General features: G+C 42.4%; 1 protein-coding gene across 1 annotated transcript in view; it reads right to left on the bottom strand.

Moving 5' to 3' along the window:
* Positions 1-18,986, bottom strand: part of WT1 (WT1 transcription factor) — a 48,223-nt gene that overhangs the window by 21,458 nt on the left and 7,779 nt on the right. The window contains exon 4 of the mRNA XM_047693412.1: positions 10,429-10,506. Coding sequence (XP_047549368.1) covers positions 10,429-10,506 — 78 coding nt within the window. The remainder of the gene's footprint in view (positions 1-10,428; positions 10,507-18,986) is intronic.

Here is an 18,986-nt window from a genome sequence, read left to right on the forward strand (position 1 = left end):
GATATTTTAAATATTTAAATCCAATTTCTCACAACAGTTTAGAGAGAGCACAGTCCAAACACACCACAGTTTTACTGGCCCCTAGCACTTGGAAGATGGTTTTAGGCATGACTTTCATTCCTGCTTCAACACACACACACACACACACACACACACACACACAACTGTATTTTCATAGACCCTCTCAATCAGACCATATAAGATATCTCTAGATCTCTCATTACGTGTGTCTGGTACTGAGGTGATAGTTTATCAGAATCCCAAATTTCATCTAACTCACTGGGTTCGCTGTTCTCAAAACCTAGGCTCTATGGCCGGAAACTGCTGATAGATACCAAGAATGGCTGTCCCAGATCCACGTGAGACAAGCCTTGCACAGGAAAGATGGGGCAGGAGCTTTTCAGCCCAGATTCCTAACGGCTCCTACCCAACTAGCTTGCTCACTCTTGAATCTGGAAAAGTTTACTCAACTATGCTCAATTACATTAAAAAAAAAAAAAACTGTGCTCCTAAAACCCCAGGATCAAGCACAGGGCTCTGAAAATTAAGATATCCCCTGCTCCTCCAGGTGAAATGGAGGCTTGCAGGTGTGAAGGCTGTGTGCATAATCATCTTTTCCACAGGTCCCACGAATGTTAGTAACACGACAGAGTAGATCAAGGTGAAGACATGAAGGAAAATCCTTGTAATATATTAATAGAATCACATTCATTCTCAAAGAAATTTTGAAACCAAAGGCATTACTGCTAAAAAGTTTTTGAAAAGGAGGAAATTCAAAATGGAGACATCTGACACAGAACAAGACTTGAAAAAATGTTGAGGAATGCCATTCACATTCTTTTATTTATTTATTTTTTTAAGATTTACTTCTTTATTTTAGAGAGAGTGGGTGGAGGGACAAAGGAAGAGAGAGAAAGAAACCCAAGCAGACATGGCCCTGAGCTCAGAGCCTGAGGCAGGGCTTGATCTCATGACCCTGAGATCAGACCTGAGCTGAAACCAAGAACTGGATGCTTAACTGACAGCACCAACTAGGCACCCCTGCTATCCACATTCTTGAAGAAAGATCCACTTTTTTTTCAAAAGTCAGTCTTCTCCAAAATTAATTTTTATACCTGATGCCATCTACTCAAAATTCTAATTAAAGCTTAAAAAATAAACTTGTTATTTTAGAATTGTTATAGATTTACAGAAAGATTTCTAAAATAATATAGACAGTTACCATATATATCATACCCAGGTTCCTCTCTTACATCTCACATTAATATTAGTGCATTTGTCACAATTAACCAACCAATATTCACAAAGACTTTCTTTTCTTTCTCTCTCTTTTTTTTTTTTTTTAGAGAGAGCATGCCTGCTATGCATGAGCAAGGGTGGTGAGGAGCAGAAGGAGAGGGAGAGAGAGAATCTTAAGGGGGCTCCACGCCAGTATGAAGCCAGATGGTGCTGAGGTCATGACCTGAACCAAAATCAAGTCAGACACTTAACCAACTAAGCCATCCAAGCACCCCAATAAAGGCTTTCTTTGAAATGAACAAGCTGAATCTAAAATTCATCTTGAAGAATCAACAAGAGATAATAGCCATAATTAGTCTGAAAAAAGAAATACAATGCTAGGAAATTTTCTATCAGATATTTAAACAGACTATAAAATTATAGCTAAGAAAATAGTCTGATACTTGGCAAAAAGAATTAGACTGATCAAAAGAAGAGAGTAAAGTATCTAGAAATGAACCCAAGGAATTTGATAGGATCCAAGGATTAATAAAGGAAATATTTGAAGTTAGTGAGGAAAGGCTGGATTTTTCAAAATAGTTTGGAGATACTGACTAGTCCTCTAGAAACAAATAAAGGTGGAATCACATTGCCAAATAAATTCAAGATGAACTAATGTTTAAATATAAAAAGTAAATTTAAAATATACCAAGAAATACCAATAAATAATTTTTTTAAAACCTTGGGATGGGAAAGTCTTTTTTTTTTTTGAAAATTTTATTTATTTATTTGACAGAGAAAGACCACAAGTAGGCAGAGAGGCAGGAAGAGAGAGAGAGAGAGAGAGAAGCAGGCTCCCCGCTGAGCAAAGAGCCTGATGTGGGGCTCGATCCCAGGACCTTGAGATCGTGACCTGAGCTGAAGGCAGCAGCTTAACCCACTGAGCCACCCAGGCACCCTGGGATGGGAGAATCTTTATAGACATGATACCAAAGCCAAAAACTTGAAACCATAAAACAAAAACTGATCACTTTTACTATAAAACTTTCTGACAGGAAAAAACAAAACTATTAAGAGTCAAAATACACATCAGAGAAAATAGTTGCAGTGCATAGGACAACAAAAGTGTTAATATCCTTATAAACAAAAAGCACTTGCTGATCAACAGTTAGGTTATTGGATGACCTATCCCAGCTCTCAGCTACCCAGTTGCATTTCCCACGAAGTCTCTTCTCTAAGGACAGTGTTCTAGCAATTCTATCCTCTCCCGCCAACAACTTTTTCCCTCTTTTTGATCATTCTCATCAGTAAACAAACAGGCAGGCATTTCTCTCTAAATATAAAATAAATAAAGCAAAACACTAAGAAATCACCTTCTTGGGGCGGCTGGGTGGCTCAGTCATGAAGTGTCTGCCTTTGGCTCAGGTCATGATCCTAGGGTTCTGGGATCGAGACCCTCATCAGACTCCCTGCTCAGCAGGAAGCCTGCTTCCCCCTCTCTCTGCCTGCCTGTGGTCTCTCTCTGTCAAATAAATAAGTACAATCTGAAAAAGAAAGAAAGAAAGAAAGAAAGAAAGAGAGAGAGAGAGAGAGAGAGAGGAAGAAAGAAAAAGGAGGGAGGGAGGGAGGGAGAAAGGAGAGAAAGAAAGAGAGCAAGGAAGAAAGAAACAACCTTCTCCTGACATTCTATCCTCATTGAGCTAGAACCCCATTTCTTTGCTCCTTTTTGCAGCAGAACTCCATGCAAGTGTCTTTGTACAAGTGTCTCCAGTCTATCTTCCCCTAGGATCTCTTAAACCCACCTCTATCAGGCATTCCCCCTCTCCTTCTAACCTTTCCAGAGACAACCACAATTACTAGTTGGGTAAATGTTTCCAGGAATTTCTTTCTGCAGATACAAACACATCCTAATAAAAATTAGTGATCATTGGATGGTGAGAAAACAGATACCTCTTTTCCTTTATGATGTTTGGGTACTGGTCTGATTTTTTAAATACATAGGAAGCCTGCACTACTTTTATAATTAAGGGAGGGGAGTTGTTTTCATTTTGATAAAGTCACCATCTTAGTGTTAAGAACATTATATTTGTGGCTTTGTTTTTAAAATAAAGAGTTAGAGGGCTCCTGGGTGGCTCAGTCAGTTAAGCCCTCTACCTTCAGCTCAGGTCATGATCCAGAGGTCCTGGGATGGAGTCCTGCATTGGGCTCTCTGCTCATCGGGTTGTCTCATGTTCTCTCCCTCAAATAAATAAAAATTATTTAAAAATAAATAAAAATAATTAAAAATAAAGCTGGAGTAAATGAACTTTTTCACTTTTAATAGGGAAAAAACCTCCTCAAATATGCAACAGACCCTCACTTCAGAGAAGTGTTTATATGGATGGCTTTTTACTAGCGTAGCCTCCATGTCGATGTTTTCCTAGCTGGAGGTTACAATTTTTTTTCTTAGGTAAATGATAGGGAGAAGGATTCATGGTGAGTAGAGGGTCTCAAAAGGGTACAAGATGGGATCACAGACATGAGAGTTGCAAAATAGTCCTTTTTTTAAAATTTTATTTTATTTTTTCAGTGTTCAAGATTCATTGTTTATGCACCACACAGAGTGCTCCATGCAATACGTGCCCTCCTTAATACCCACCACCAAGCTCACCTAACCCGCCACCTAACCCCCTCCCCTCCAAAACCCTCAGTTTGTTTCTCAGGGTCCTCAGTCTCTGATGGTTCATCTCCCCCTCTGATTTCTTCCAGTTTGAGATACCACCTTACACCAGATAGAATGGCCAAGATCGACAAGACAGGAAACAACAAGTGTTGGAGAGGATGTGGAGAAAGGGGAACCCTCCTACACTGTTGGTGGGAATGCAAGTTAGTGCAGCCACTTTTGAAAACAGTGTGGACATTCCTTAAGAAAGTAAAAATAGGGGACGCCTGGGTGGCTCAGTTGGTTGGACGACTGCCTTCGGCTCAGGTCATGATCCCCAGGTCCTGGGATCGAGTCCCGCATCGGGCTCCCAGCTCCATGGGGAGTCTGCTTCTCCCTCTGACCTTCTCCTCGCTCATGCTCTCTCTCACTGTCTCTCTCTCAAATAAATAAATAAAATCTTTAAAAAAAAAAAAAAGAAAGTAAAAATAGAGCTACCCTATGACCCTGCAATTGCACTTCTGGGTATTTACCCCAAAGATACAGATGTCGTGAAAAGAAGGACCATATGTACCGCAATGTTCATAGCAGCAATGGCCACAGTTGCGAAAATACTCCTTAGGTCATGAAAGACACTCTCCACGCATCTATTATACTTCTCCTCCCCAACACACACACACACACACACACACACACACACACACACACACACACACCTTTATGGACAGGCTGGATTCTTCATCTTTCTGGGCTGAGTCCATCACCTTCCTCATATCCATCTTGGACCCTTGGCCACCACCTTCCTTTTCTATCTTTCCTGCTTGGTCTCTTTGTTCTTCTGGTCTGAATAAACCTGTCATTTCCCCTCACCTTTACAAGACGAATATGACTCCTTGCTTAAAAATAAAATAGAGGGGCACCTGAGGGGCTCAGTCATTAAGCATCTGCTTTTGGCTCAGGTCGTGATCCCAGGGTCTGGGATTGAGCCCCACATCAGGCTCCCTGCTCGGCGGGAAGCCTGCTTCTCCCTCTCCCACTCCCCCTGCTTGTGTTCCCTCTCTCACTGTGTCTCTCTCGCTCTCTCTCTCTGTCAAATAAATAAATAAATATTTAGAAAAATAAAATAGAAACATAATATGGAAATGATGTCTATCAAGCCCGAAGTAGTTTTTTAAATGAAATATTTTTTAACAAGTTGACAATATTTTCAAAACACTCTCTTGATAGTTGAAATACAGAACTTGGCATTGGCTTACAGAAGTTGAAGCCCAATCATTGGTTATAAAAAAGAAAAGGACATAAATGTATATGTATGCATAGAAAAAGTTCTAGGGGCACCTGTGTGTCTCAGTTAGCTAAGTGTCCAACTCCTGATTTGGGCTCAGGTCCTGATATCAAGGTTGTGAGACAGAGCCCTGTGTTGGGCGCTGGGCATGGAGCTTGCTTGGGATTCTCTCTCTCCCTCTGCCCCTCACTGCCCCTCCCCAAAAGAAAAAAGTCTAAGTGTATGCAACATAATATTAACAGTAATTTCATCTGAACTACTGGGCTGGGGAGGGGGAAGTGGTCATTTCCTTCCCTGTATAATTGTATTTTTTAGGTGTTCTATAATATAAATACCTTACTTAAAAAATTTAAAAAGTTAAATACACTAATTGAATATATGCCCAAAGAGCAAAGGATGGGAAAGGCAGACAGCCTAGGAGAGTTGAAATTAGTAGCATGGAGTGAGAATGGAGGGCAAAGAAGTTCCTTCCCAGGTGCAAGGAGCAGGAGACACAGCTCCACCCCAACCCTGCCAACCCAGGAGTCCCAGGTTTGTCTTGGCAGTTCAGCTAACAGATCCAAGTGGAGTCCAAGGGAAGACAAAGAACCACTTTCCTGGCATAAATGTAGTCATTTAAAAGGAGAAATTAACACAGTTTTGTTGGGGGCAGGGCTAACGGGTCTCACTCAGGAATGCTGATACTCACAGAACTATTTCTCTCCACCTTTGCTCGGCATCCCAAGCTCCAGGAGCCACTTAAAAGCAGGCTATCTATTTTCAAGAAGTAAATCTCTTGGACGAATACCTTATGTTTATGAGCTGGAAGGTGCTGGGCTGTGTATTGGAACTCCCAGCCAGAGAAGACAGTTATCTCTTTTGGCACAGGTTCTCGGGGATGAGACCATGTCTAGCGGGGATTTTCTCCAGATTCGACAGCCTTGGCCCTACCAAACCGCACCGCTTCGTTTTCACCATACATCACTCATCGTGAATCTTTCGTTTTTCCTTTCAACCATCCACAGGTCAAATACTGTGTGTTCCCAACCGTCTGTGAACTTCTTGGACCAGCAAAGGGACATTCATTCTGCTCAGCACTCCTTTAACATTTCTATTGTATTCGATTTCCCACTCCCCCTGCCCAGCTCCCCAGAGAATAACTTCTTCCTTGTTTTAATAACTTGGACCACAGTCAAGGTTGATGTGTTACTCCATTTTGCAGGATATTTTCTTCAGAAGAGGCAAAACAGAGACTAACGGAGGAGCTGCGGCTTGTGAGCAGCCTTAGGAAATCAGCGGCCGTTAAGAACACACAGGAAAGGCTTTTAAAGACATAAAAAAACAGGCAACAAATGCAAAAGCACCATAAACAGAATTATTCATAAAGGTAGACTAATGCTTAGAAGGAATCCCTGGCAATTTTCTCTCCCAGTGACCCACTTAAAAAATCTAGTTTCATTTGTGAGTGACGAAAAGGGTCAGAGTTAAGAAAGTGGGTTCACAAAATACCTCCTGCTGACTTAAATTGAAATATAATACTCTCCCATATGAGGTCATAAAAGTAATTATGATCCCAATGGGCACACAGAGATCAGAAAATGAATAAAGAGAGGAGAGGAGAGGAGTAAATCAGGGGCAAGAGTATCCCTTCCTCCCCCACTGTATCATGTTTTCATCTCATTTTGCCCACGCTCGCCCTAAAAATCCCATCCCCACCCATTGTAATAACACCGCTCCCTGACATCTAATGAAAGATGTCTCCAAGGACTTGCTTAGGACACAAGGAAAAAACCCTCTTCTTTTTTAAGTAAAATTTTTCAAGGAAAAAAAGACATGAACAAATATTTAATGGGGGTTTGTCTGAAGTTCATGATCTTTTTAATAAAAAAACATTGGGATAATGTCTCATTTTTATGAGTGATATGGAAATTATCTTTTTTCTCTAAAATATGAGGCAAACCTCCAGTATTTCTGTTCTATATCTACTATGTCACCATGATTTTTCTTACCATTGATTTCAGTGTCAAGACACTCGTTGTGGATTTAAGTAAAATAAAATAGTTATCTATCTTTCTTCATGGAATATTTTTACTCAAATCGTGTATTTTCCACATTAACAGCGTTTTCATACCCTGACAAAAGGAAGTGAATACGACATCAGAGACAAGGATGATGCTGACCCAGATTGTGTCTCCCCCTGGATAAAAGCCCAATTTCCTACTGGAATAAAAGATTCAACTGAATTCTGTTCTTGACAGCCCAGGGGCTTGGAGGAAAGAGCTAAAGAGTAGCCATTTTTAAGAGCCATAAGAGAGGAGGCAAACTGTAGGTCATGACCCACCAGTGCGTTGTAATATCAATCTGCACATCACAACAAGCATTTTATAGTTCACACCGGCTCAGCGAAGAGCCTGCTTCTCCCTCTCCTTCTGCTGCTTCCCCTACTTGTGCACTTGCTCTCGCTCTCTCTCTCTCTCCTCCTATCAAATGAATAAATAAAATCCTTAAAAACAAATAAATTAAAAATAAAGTTCACATTGCTATGTGAGCTTGGTTTAGGTGGCTTAGTCTCTCCTCCCTCCTCATCTGAAAGATGAACACACCCTAGTATCCTAGGATTGTCATGAGGTCAAAGGAGAAAACATACGTAAGGCCCCTTACATAGGACCCAGTAATGTTAGCATCCACCCTGAGATAAATTGTCGAATTGCAAATGGAAGCAGACGTTAGATGACTTACAATACATTCTAAAGGGATAAATGTGCAGCATGAGAGATGTTAGTAAGTTACACAAAGCAACTTTGTTTTCCAAAGAGTTGTTGTTCCGTAGGACCACCTACTGGAGACATTTTATTCTTTTCATTCAGCTTTCTGAATTAAAATAGTATTCAAGAAATACATTTTGGTTCAGAAATCCTTTCCTAAAATGTAAGCACGAGGACAACAAAAACTCTTCTAGTTTTCTTTTTTCCTTGAAGAGGATCAAACAAAACAAACTATTCGCACTTTGTGCTTTATCTTTACAATATAGCTTCTGATTCTCCAGAAAGTGACCAATATCATGTGTCTAAAGACCTTAAAATGTATCAAAATTATCTCAACTATGGAAAGACCCAGAATCAAACACATGCTAGGATTCCATATCTGTAATTTTTGTAATTAAGCAAACAAACCAACCCTGTACTCCAACATGAAGAAATTTTAAAATTGAAACATATTGTTCACTTCACAATCAAGTTCTGTCTACTCTTGGCATTTAATGTGGGGACAGTTTCTGAATTCTGAGAAGAGCAGAGAGAAGAAAAGGAAGGGGAAAAGAAAGAAAGGTAAGAGCAAGAAACCAAGAAACATCAGACAAGTTGAGAGTAGGTAGAAAGACAAAATGCTGAAATTGTCAGTAGCCTCTTGGACACAAGTGTAGAGAGGGAAAATTCAAATCAACAGGTTTTTTTGGTTTTGTTTTGTTTTGTTTTTTAACTTTTGGGTCTTGAGAAAGGAAGTTGAGATTTGGATAAAATAGCAGAAAACAATGGGGGTTGGGGGTGGAGAGAAGGATCTAACAGTAAATCTTGAAAGACTGAAAAACAACTTTGCTGATCACTGAAGGATGATCCAAAAGCCAGCACTGAGCCAATGAAAGAAAGAGGAATGAGAAGAGGGCAGCCAATTCTGGTGTTCATGCGGGGGAAATAAAATCAAAAGAAATGGCTACAGAAATGTCCCAGGCTGCAGACTATAGGCCCCGGGAAGTCACAGATGTTTAAGAACGAAAAAAAAAAAAAAAAAAAAAGTTTTTTTTAAGAATTCTGGCTACAGACTTGGGGTAAAAATTAAGTTCTCCCTGAGAGATTTAAAAGCAAATAGAGAAAAAGCAAGTCATGTATGCCTGAAAGATGTGAATGATCTAACAGGGAGATGTATAATACCACCAATTGAATGTTTTGCAAAACATTCCAGAGGAAATGAGCAGGGCTCCTAGTGCATCATTGCAAAGCTGTTTCCTAGGAGTATGTTGATGAGAAATGTCACCACCTCCATTTTTGCCCACAGTATGTCTATGACAGATGAGAGGGAGAGGGAGAGAAAGAGAGAGATGGAGAGATCCTTCCATCCCACTGTACCCACTGCTACGCTGGTCACCCACTGTCAGTGCTAACTCCTGCATCACCCCAGGCGCCAGTCAACAAGGCCTACATCATTGACTCTCCCATCATCGTATCGTCCACTCACTTGCTCTGCCCTTCTGTCCATTTCACTGAGCTGGAGCTCCCAGCAGCAACTCTAGAAGAGAAGAAGAGGCGGGGAATGGGGAATGGAGCATGCATGGCTCTAGCAAGCCCCCGGATCCCAGAATCCAATGAGAAGCCCCTCATACACAGAGATGTGAAGTTAGTTGTCTCGTCCAGAGTGCTGGACTTAGTCTCCAGTGCCACCGGGGCTGTTGGTGGAGTGGAAGGTAGCATTAGGGAGGCTGGAGAGAGCCTCTGCTTTGGAATTAGATCCAGGCTTGGAATCCCACCTCTACCACTTACTATGACGGGAACTTGGGAAGTTACTTAACTTTCTAAGCTTGATCTGCTTATTTGGAAAACAGGGTAACCATACCTAAGCCTTACAGTGTTAAGAAGAGTAAGGGAGGGGACTGAGAAAAGCACCTGCTATATTACGGGGACCTCACTGGAGTTGTACCCTAATGCCCATTGACTCCGACTTGAACAGCCAACAGTGAGTTCTTGTACTGTTGAAAGCAAGTTCCACCTGTTTGCCTCTTAAAATCTCCAGGTGCAAAGAATCTCCCCTCCCTGTACTGTGTCTTCCCTACTGTGACAATCTACTGAGCACGAAGAAAACCTGTTGGCACAACCAGGTGTGAGCTCATCTGACTCAGAAGTGTCCCAGCATCAGCACTCAAATACGAATTTGGATCCCAGGTATTACAAACTGAGAGTATTTCTCGATAAGCTAATGTAATAGATAACATCTGTGATATCACTAGCAAAATAAACATTAAATGAGGTTGAACGGACACAGTTTTGAAGAACTCTAAAACAATAAGTAAAGGCCAGATTACGCCTTCTCAATAGTCTCAACTCTCTTGTTCCGGACACATACAGAAATCCCCTGAAATCCTGAAAATTTAATACTGAACACACCCCACCAACTGGGGGAGGGAGGAAAGCATCTTAATTCTACAGAGAGCCATGACTGTTTTTCTAAGACTGCACTTCCTTCGTGAGTTAAAAGCACCTTTTAAATGGTTCAAACAGGTGTATATTGAAGGGAAACGGAACAGAGAAAACCTTACCCCTTTAAAGTGGCTCCTAAGTTCATCTGATTCCAGGTCATGCATTCAAGCTGGGAGGTCATCTGGTATAAATTGTCACTGTTAGAAAAAATATCCAGAGTTAGAAACAGAGAACTACAAAGAAAGACACAGTTAATAGCATTTTACTTTTTCTTTGAAGCGAAAGCCTCCATGTTTTCCAAAATGACAGAATACTGTGAGTCTGAAATGATTTTCATTTCGGCCCACTGATTCCTTTCGGTCACACAGAGCAGGAAGGACGTGAGAGTAATCTGGAAGCCTTTAAAAAACCTTAGCAGAGCAAACACTGAAGTTTCTAAAAAGGTATTAAACCTTTCAGGGGAAGAGGCTAAATAAAAGGGAGTGAAACTCTTGAAAGGCAACACAGGCCGGATAACTCAACATTAAAGTTAAAAGCCTGGAGCTGAAAGTTAAAAGATGGCAGATTAATTATTCGTGAAAAGGCCATTAAGTTGTTTTAATCGAAAGGATACGTATCACGTGGATTATGAGGGTCCGAGAAGTCAAAGAGTGATGGCTGGTGGATGGTCTCATACTCAAGGATGTGACAAGCAAAAGAGAAAAAATGGTAAAGACTATGCACAACTGAAGAAATTCGTCTCTAGAAATTGTATAATCCTGGAATAAGTCAAAAGGAAGGGGGGGGGGAAAGCCCCAGCCCTAAGCTCTAAGAAGGAAAATAACAGCTGATCATTTACATTAAGACCCCAAAGGAGAAAATACACTATCATGTAAACCAACCGAAAGTTGTTCTCTCCTCTCCTCTTACATTTATCTCCTTCCTAGAAAAGCAGCACATAAATCAACTGGCAGAAATCTCCTTAATTACCAAGCTCTATGCGGAATACATTCAGTCCTGAACTGAAATGGTTAATTATGAAATTTGAGACCCAAGAGATGAATGGGCTGTCTGCGGACCCTTGGTCTAAACATATTACAGAGGAATACCTTCCCTCTACCTTCATGGCAGAAGAGAAAGAGAGAAGCTTTCGGTGTCTAACGTGCGATATCAGACCCCAAACCCAGACCGTCTCCACCTTGTCGTGGTACGCCTTCCTTGGGCAGAGGCAACACCGAATTTTAATTAAGAGGTTTCATCAGGCCAGCCAAACTGGGAGTTTGTGGAGAGGTCAGGGAAATCACAGCAACTCAGGATATTTGGATGCTGTGCTCCCTCTGGGCATAGCCCGATAAATCATGACAGAGTCCCTTCTGCTGTTCGCATAATCACTCGGAAAATGATCTGGAACTCCTTTGTGGTGGGCACACAGGATAAGGAGAAAATCAGATTCCAGGAGGGAATTTTACATATGAGATGTGAAGTGGCTTCAAGCTCCAAGTACGGGTCCTTTCATTAGTCAGTGTGTATCTGGAGCCCATCACTCATACTTAGTCTGACTGGCTATTATGCTACTACAATATCCTAAAGATCAATGGAAAAAAAAATGATTAGTTTCTCCTGCCGCTTCTCCATTTGCAGTAGCAGCCCGTGCTGGTCTGTGCCACTACGTTTCGCAATTCCACAAATTCTTGCTGTAAGGCCGATGTAATTAATTCCTGAAGGACCCCCAATTTTTATTAGAAGTGCCAGCCCTGCTGCATTTAACACAGAAGAGTTTCTTGAACTTTCTGTGGGCTGACAGCTCATTAATAAGCATCCTCCTCCACAATCTCTACTGGTTTTTGTTCTCTTGCGCCTTTTCATCAAGCAATCCATTTATTAATCTCGCCATTAATCTCAGCCAACAGGCATTGTATTCCCCCAGCAGCTCAGTATTTTTGTCACTGATTTTTAAAAAATTGTTCACCAACTAAAATCACTCAGCTCCGGTTGACAATTTTCCTAGGCCCTATTGGGATGTGGGATCTTTCTGGAATTATTTCATCCTTGCCTAAGATGAAGACCATCATTTTCAAGAGGGCCGAGAAGCAAGATGAGGGACAGAAGTTTATGCATATGGGTTAATGAGCACCAAATATCTAACTTTATGATTTAGGAATTTTCTCACACACTTAGGGAATAGTCCAATAGATTCGTAAGGGTCTTTATCAGGAAGTACTGTGAAGAGAAAATATTTTTAAGACCATTTTCTCAGCCCCCAAAAAGCAAACTTTCCCAAATATACAGTCTATGTCTTACATATGTGTATCTTCTTGTGTGTGCTTAATAAACACACTGCACAGTAGGACAGCTACTGCTTAGACAAAGCTTTTGAGTACTTGAAATAGGCTAGTGCCACACACTGAAATAAGATTTGGGTTACTTTTTTAAAAGATTTTATTTATTTATTTGAGAGAGAGAAAGAGAGAGGACAAGCAGGGGAAGGGGAAGAGAAGCAGACTCCCATGGAGCACAGAGAGGAACATGGGGCTTGATCCCAGGACCCTGAGATCATGACCTGAGCCAAAGTCAGATGCTTAACCCACTGAGCCACCTAGGCACCCCAAAATTTTGACTATTTTAAAAATAGAATATTCTAAAAATTAATTTCACGGTCTTATTTTTTTTAATGCAGCTACTAACAAGTTCCAAATTCTATATATCTATATCTATCTGTATCTATCTATCTATCTGTCTGGCTTGCATGGGTTTTATTGGTCAGTACTGCTCTATAAGTTTTAGGACCTTGAGCCAATCAGTTTAGCTCTCTGTACCTCAGTTTTCTCATCTGCCAAATGGAAATCTTAATCTCCATCAGTCTAACTTTACAGGGATTTGCTAAAACCTTAAAAGTAGCTCTTTGAAGGCTATCCAGATAATATATTTAAAATTTTCTAAAGTATCTAATTTTTCACAGTGGTTTTCACACATCCTCAATATGCCCCACAACTTGGTGAGGCAGGTGTAGTCATGATCCATTTATCAGAGGATGACTGGGGCTCACAGAAGTACCTGGCGTTGGCTTGCCTGATGCCCCCCAGCCCACCTGCCATACCCCTCTGAAGACATCCTGGCATCACTTGGCCTGCAAGCTCATCCTCTACCACTTAAATAACAGTAATCATAAATAACAATAGTACAGACAGGTCTGGAGGGGAAAGAGAGCATGCTCCAGGAAGCATGGTGACTTTCTGTCTCCAGAAAGTTCTAAGAGGCAAGATGCCCAACACATCCTTTTCAGCCAACTAAGAATCGTATGCCAAGATTACAGGAAACACTTCTTGTTTTAGTGTTCCCGATATCTCAGTTTGCAAATTCTCTTTGAGGGGAGAGAAGATGGGAAGGGCAATAGGGAAGACGGACTTGTGGAAAATCCCCAAACTACAAATAGGTTTCCTGAGTCCAGTGATAGGATCGGAGCACCATTTTAACCACATCCTGCCTTCTGCTGGCTGGGGTTCCTCAGAGGCTCGGTCACTTAGCTAGGCTGGCACAACCTCTTCATGGAAGTCAATGACAACATGGCAGTAACTGCTGTCAGGGAGGAGACAGAATGTGAACCCGAGCTAAAAATACCAGGCTCCAGCTCTGATGTCTTTGGGCCATCGGTCCACACCTAGCCTTCATCATGAAAACCCACAGGAAGAGAAAGAGCTGGTCAGGAAATATATGGCCTCTGACAAATAAAGCATCTCATTTTTAAATAACCACTGTAGGTGTCGACCACTTCATTCCCAGAGGAGATCAGATAAGCAGGTGGTTTGGCTCAAAGCAAACCATAGTGGTCACGTAGGCATTTCAGCTCCTCGTCTAACTCCGTCTGTTCGGAAGTGAACTCTGAAATCACAGACTGCCAAAATATATTCCAAAAGTCATGGTATCCTTTATATTTTTAAGTAGATTTTTTTTAAGGGTCCTTGTTTCCTATGTAAGAAATGTTTGAAGTTGGAAGCAACGGAGAGAGGAAAGAAACTTCTATAACTGGGATTAATGCAAGTTGGAGTAAAATAAAAGGAAGTCAGTCCTAGCAAAAAGAGGAACTTAAAAGGAAATCGGTAGTAGATCATATAGAGTTTGTTTTGGCCTGGACTGCAGTATTATTGAGTTCTCGACCTCCACACAAAAAGAAAGGAAGGGGGAAAAAGCCCTTAGCTATTATCTGAGCTGGGACTCCCCCACTCTTCAAATGCATGTGTAATTCAAGTACATGTTCATCTTTGAGTGTGTTTACTACATTCAGCAGAGCAAGGTAGAAAAGTTCATGTCACCATTGGCACAGAGCTGTCGAACCTGGCTGAGGTTGGGGTCATCTCTGCCAGATGGTGGCTGACTGACAAAGGAGCACTTTGGTGGAAGTAAAGAACCCCACAAGGAAAAAAAAAGAAGAAGAAGAAGAAAGCAAGAATTTAAAAAGAAAATGCCAACCAAGAAAAATGCAGCTAGAGCTGGCATCTGTGATCAGAATTCATGATGGCCAGCTTTTGCTGCAATAGCTCTGCCCCACACCAACAGAGGGGCCCCTGTGGGTTCCCCCTACCTGATAACCAGGACGCAGACACAGAGGCTGCAGCCAGACCTCCATGCAGCCCTTCTCCTGCGTTCTTCCCTCCAAGGCGCCATGGAGGCTGCCTGTTGAGAAATTTCTGCCCAGCAGGCCATGATGAATAATTATTTTACAGTCAATCTCTTGGTATTGTTATTTCTCTCAAGCTCACCAGTTAACCAAAGAAAAACCCACTGGGGATTCAACTTCTATTAATAAACACTTGGTCAGCACAAAAGTTGCAGGAATATTTGAAACTAGATTTTTCCCCCTCCCTGGAGACAAGTCCATTTCGAGCCTTTGGTTGTGATAACACTGCCCACCCCTGGAAACCATTTCAGACTTTCTGCCTTCGTGCCTACTGATGCAGGAAACAAATACCAGTATTGTCTTAAGTGAAACTTTATACCATGTAAAGTGTTCTTAGATACAAAGTGAAAAGAAGCATTCGAGATTGTCACTTTATTTTCTTGGACATGAGCCGTCGCTCTGATTCATGTCTATGTTGAAGGCCAACCTCAATGGTAGATAATGGATTTCCCGGTGACCTGAATTCCCCAGAAACTCTATGGCTGCTACGGAAGTCTCACACGAAAAACCATCCGCCGTGAAAAGCCTCCACTGTCAACTGCATCGTTTATGAATCATCAACATTCAATTAGCAATATTTCAATCAGCAGTTACTGCTTCCCAAGGTGGGGTGGTTTTACCCACTAAATGGCGAAAGGAAATAGGCTCATTTAAATTGGTAGCACAGTTGCTAAAGAAGGATGAGCAAACCTAATAAAAGAGCCTAAGAAGGAAAGGAAAGGACTAAAATAGCTATAAACAAACAAACAAATAAATAACGTGTGGGGACTATTTTTCAAACACAGGGCACAGAACTCCTTTTCTTTTCTTTTCTTTTTTTAGATTTTATTTATTTATTTGAGAGAGAGAGAGATCACAAGTAGGCAGAGAGAGAGGAGGAAGTAGGATCCCCGCTGAGCAGAGAGCCCAATGTGGGGCTCTATCCCAGGACCCCGAGATCATGACCTGAGCTGAAGGCAGAGGCTCAACCCACTGAGCCACCCAGGCGCCCCCAGAACTCCTTTTCAAAGTAGCTGTGAGTATCACCCCATGAACTGGGCAGAGTCAGGGATGGGGGGCTCCAAGGAGGTCAGCAAGCGGTGAAGGCAGAGGGGTTTGTGGAAGAAGAGTCACAGGAAGTTAAGCAGGGAAGGCCCCGCTAGCTCCCTGTTCTAGGTAGAAATCAGGACAAATTTGTACTTAGTGAGAGTGGATTCATTACTCTCTCCCCTCAGGAGAGTCATGTGGATTAAAGAAGTCAATACTTGGAAAGTGCCTAGAAAGGTGCCCAGATGAAGGAAGTCTATATGAGCCTTTGCTCTGCATATTTACCAGCAACAGTGGGGCTACAGACTGTACACGGGGAACTCCAGGGGAGTGAGTGACCTGGAATCCCTGCTTAATTCAGAGCACAGATGGGTTTTGAAGTCAGAGAGACTGTGGATCAAGTCCTGGTCTTGATTCTGACTTGCTGTGTGACTTAAGCCAGTTATTTTGAGTCTCTGAACCTACTTCCTCTTCAGGAGAGTGGAGATTCAAGCATCTACAAAGAACTTAGAACTAAATGAAGGAACTGAGTGAAGCACTTAGCTCAGTGGCCAGCAGCACATAGCCAGCATGCAACAAACCCTCACGGTTTACTCACTTCTCCCCCAGCTATGATCACTGGTCCCCTAGGGGCTGAAATCTGGTCTCAGAAGCCTTAGCGACCTTTCGACGGACCTCTACCCACCTTCAAAATGGAAAGTGGCAGAGAGGATGGGGAAAACCATCGTCTATCACCTCCCATAAGTTGCCTGGGGACATTTTTCTATTCACTACTATGCCCATCTACACACAAAGGGGCACAGCCATAACTTCTCAGATCTGTTACCTGAGAGAGAAGAGAGAATCACTGGACAGTTCCCTCCTAACAAGAAGAGAATTTTGAGAATTTCCTCAAAACAAATTCACATTGCACACTGCTTATTCCATATATATATATATATATATATATATATATATATATACCTTTATTTCATGCTGGGAAGGAAGATTAAATTCAAGATTGGAGAGACAAAAAGCTTTGGAAGAACAGTGGGGAAGAGTCTGGGCAGGCTGCCCCAGGGGGTCAAGTGCAACAAGGCAAACGAAATACAGGCAAGCCTTTCCCAGGAGGTCCCAATTTTAGACAGAAGGGAATGGAGCCAGGGACCAAAGAAGCACCAGTGAACTCTAAAACCCAAATGTTATGCCATTCGGTGATTAACATTTACTAGTGTTTCCTATGCTTTTTCAAACACTGCATTCGCAAAAGCATTTCAATACCCTTTCAGACTTTTTTTAAGAGTGAAAAAGAAAGGAAATGACATAACTGCGGTAGTGTCAATGCATAGAACCAATTTTAAAACATTCTTACACCTGCTCATTCATCATTATTGCAGGGGAAGTACCTGACTTTTGAAAAGTGATTAGAAATGTTATGAATTTAGGGTGACTGGAACTTCAAAGACAGTACAGACTTCGAGGGAGCAAACTCTTTTCCTACAGGAGTCATAATTTCTTGCTTAGGAGTTATCGCTTCGAAATTTCCTCTAACAGAATAAAATGCTATTTTTGTGATATAAATACAAAAAAAAAAAACAAGAAGCAAAAAAATTCCAATTATGTAGAAAGAAGAAAGGGTTAAGCAAATATTTCCAAAAGATGAACCTGACAAAATTGCTCTATAGAGTGGACATTCAGAAGCTGGATTACAAATGTGAGAATATTACCTATAAAATGCAATCCAAGTGACTTTTCCCACTTCCATGGCAACCACAATTTCAGCCCTTGTCAAAATCCACCACAGGGACTCAGTTTCAGAATTGTTGTTAAACCAGTGGCTGTGATCACTTTATCCCCACCTCCTCTTTCTAGGCTAGACCCTCTGATGGCCCCTTCCTAGTGTGGCTCTAGGCTTGGGAGAGAGGAGAGTAAGAAATGTGTGAGTGTCTGTGTCCCTTTGAACCAATGCCTCCCAGACTCCAAACCCCAAAGGGATATACTACCACCCACTCCAGTGTCAAAGGCTTCCTCTCTACCTGGGGGTAAGTCTCCAGTCAGGAACTGAAAAGGGAGGAGTGGGCCAAGGCCATCCCATGGGGAACCATTCCAACTATACCCCCAATGGCTGTTCCAGTTACAACAATGCCACTCTGGTAATGGTAGGAACAGTTCCTCAAAAAGGATGGGAATGGCCCTGCCACCACAGTTTTGATGGGAGGGAGTGGGAGTGTTCGCAACAGAGAATGGTTGTGGGTTCTGCGTGCTTTCCAGTGCTGGGAACCACCGAGGGGAAGCACTGAGGTGCCAAAGAACAGAACTGGATTCTAGCTAGTGAGAAAGAAAAGGAGGATGAGGAGGTACGGTCATTCTTCCGCGCTCTCTCAGCAACCTTCAAGCATTTCTTTGCTCCTTCTCGCTCAAAGAAAAAAAGAAAAGGCGAAAGGAAGGGGAAGGGAAGGAGAGTGATCTTGAATCCAAGATCCAATTAGATATGCCAGATTTCCCCCATCAAAAGGGAAGACTTCTGAAGTCCGTGTTGCCTCAGGCATACAGAACTCGAAGGGGCTCGACCCTGTACTTCCCCCAGATAGGAGAACCAGACCAGTACCAGGCTCAATTTCATAAGCACACCGAGACTTTAGGATGCGCCGCAGCCGGCTAGGGAGCGAAGCCTCCTTCCCCTCCTCCACCTGTGGGACTGGAGGTCCTCCAGGCGCGGCCATCCCCCCCACCCAATCTCCCAGGGCAGGAGCTTTTCCTTCCTTCATTACCTCACTACCTCCTTCCCTTGACGTCAGCCCCGGGTACTCGAGCGGAGGGGGGAGGATGGAGATGAGTTTGGGGGCAGTCGGTATCAGGATCCCCGCAGCACCGAGGTGGGGGGCAGGGGTGGAATATGAGGTAATGCTCGCCCAGTCCCCGCCTCAAAGGCCGAGAGCCGCCACTTCCCTCCGCCCGCCCCACCTTCCAGCCCCGCGCGCCGGTGTGTGCACCAGTTACTAGGCAACCCTATCGGAG

The sequence above is a fragment of the Lutra lutra genome, chromosome 10 (assembly GCF_902655055.1).
Source record: "Lutra lutra chromosome 10, mLutLut1.2, whole genome shotgun sequence".
Taxonomy (NCBI): Eukaryota; Metazoa; Chordata; class Mammalia; order Carnivora; family Mustelidae; genus Lutra; species Lutra lutra.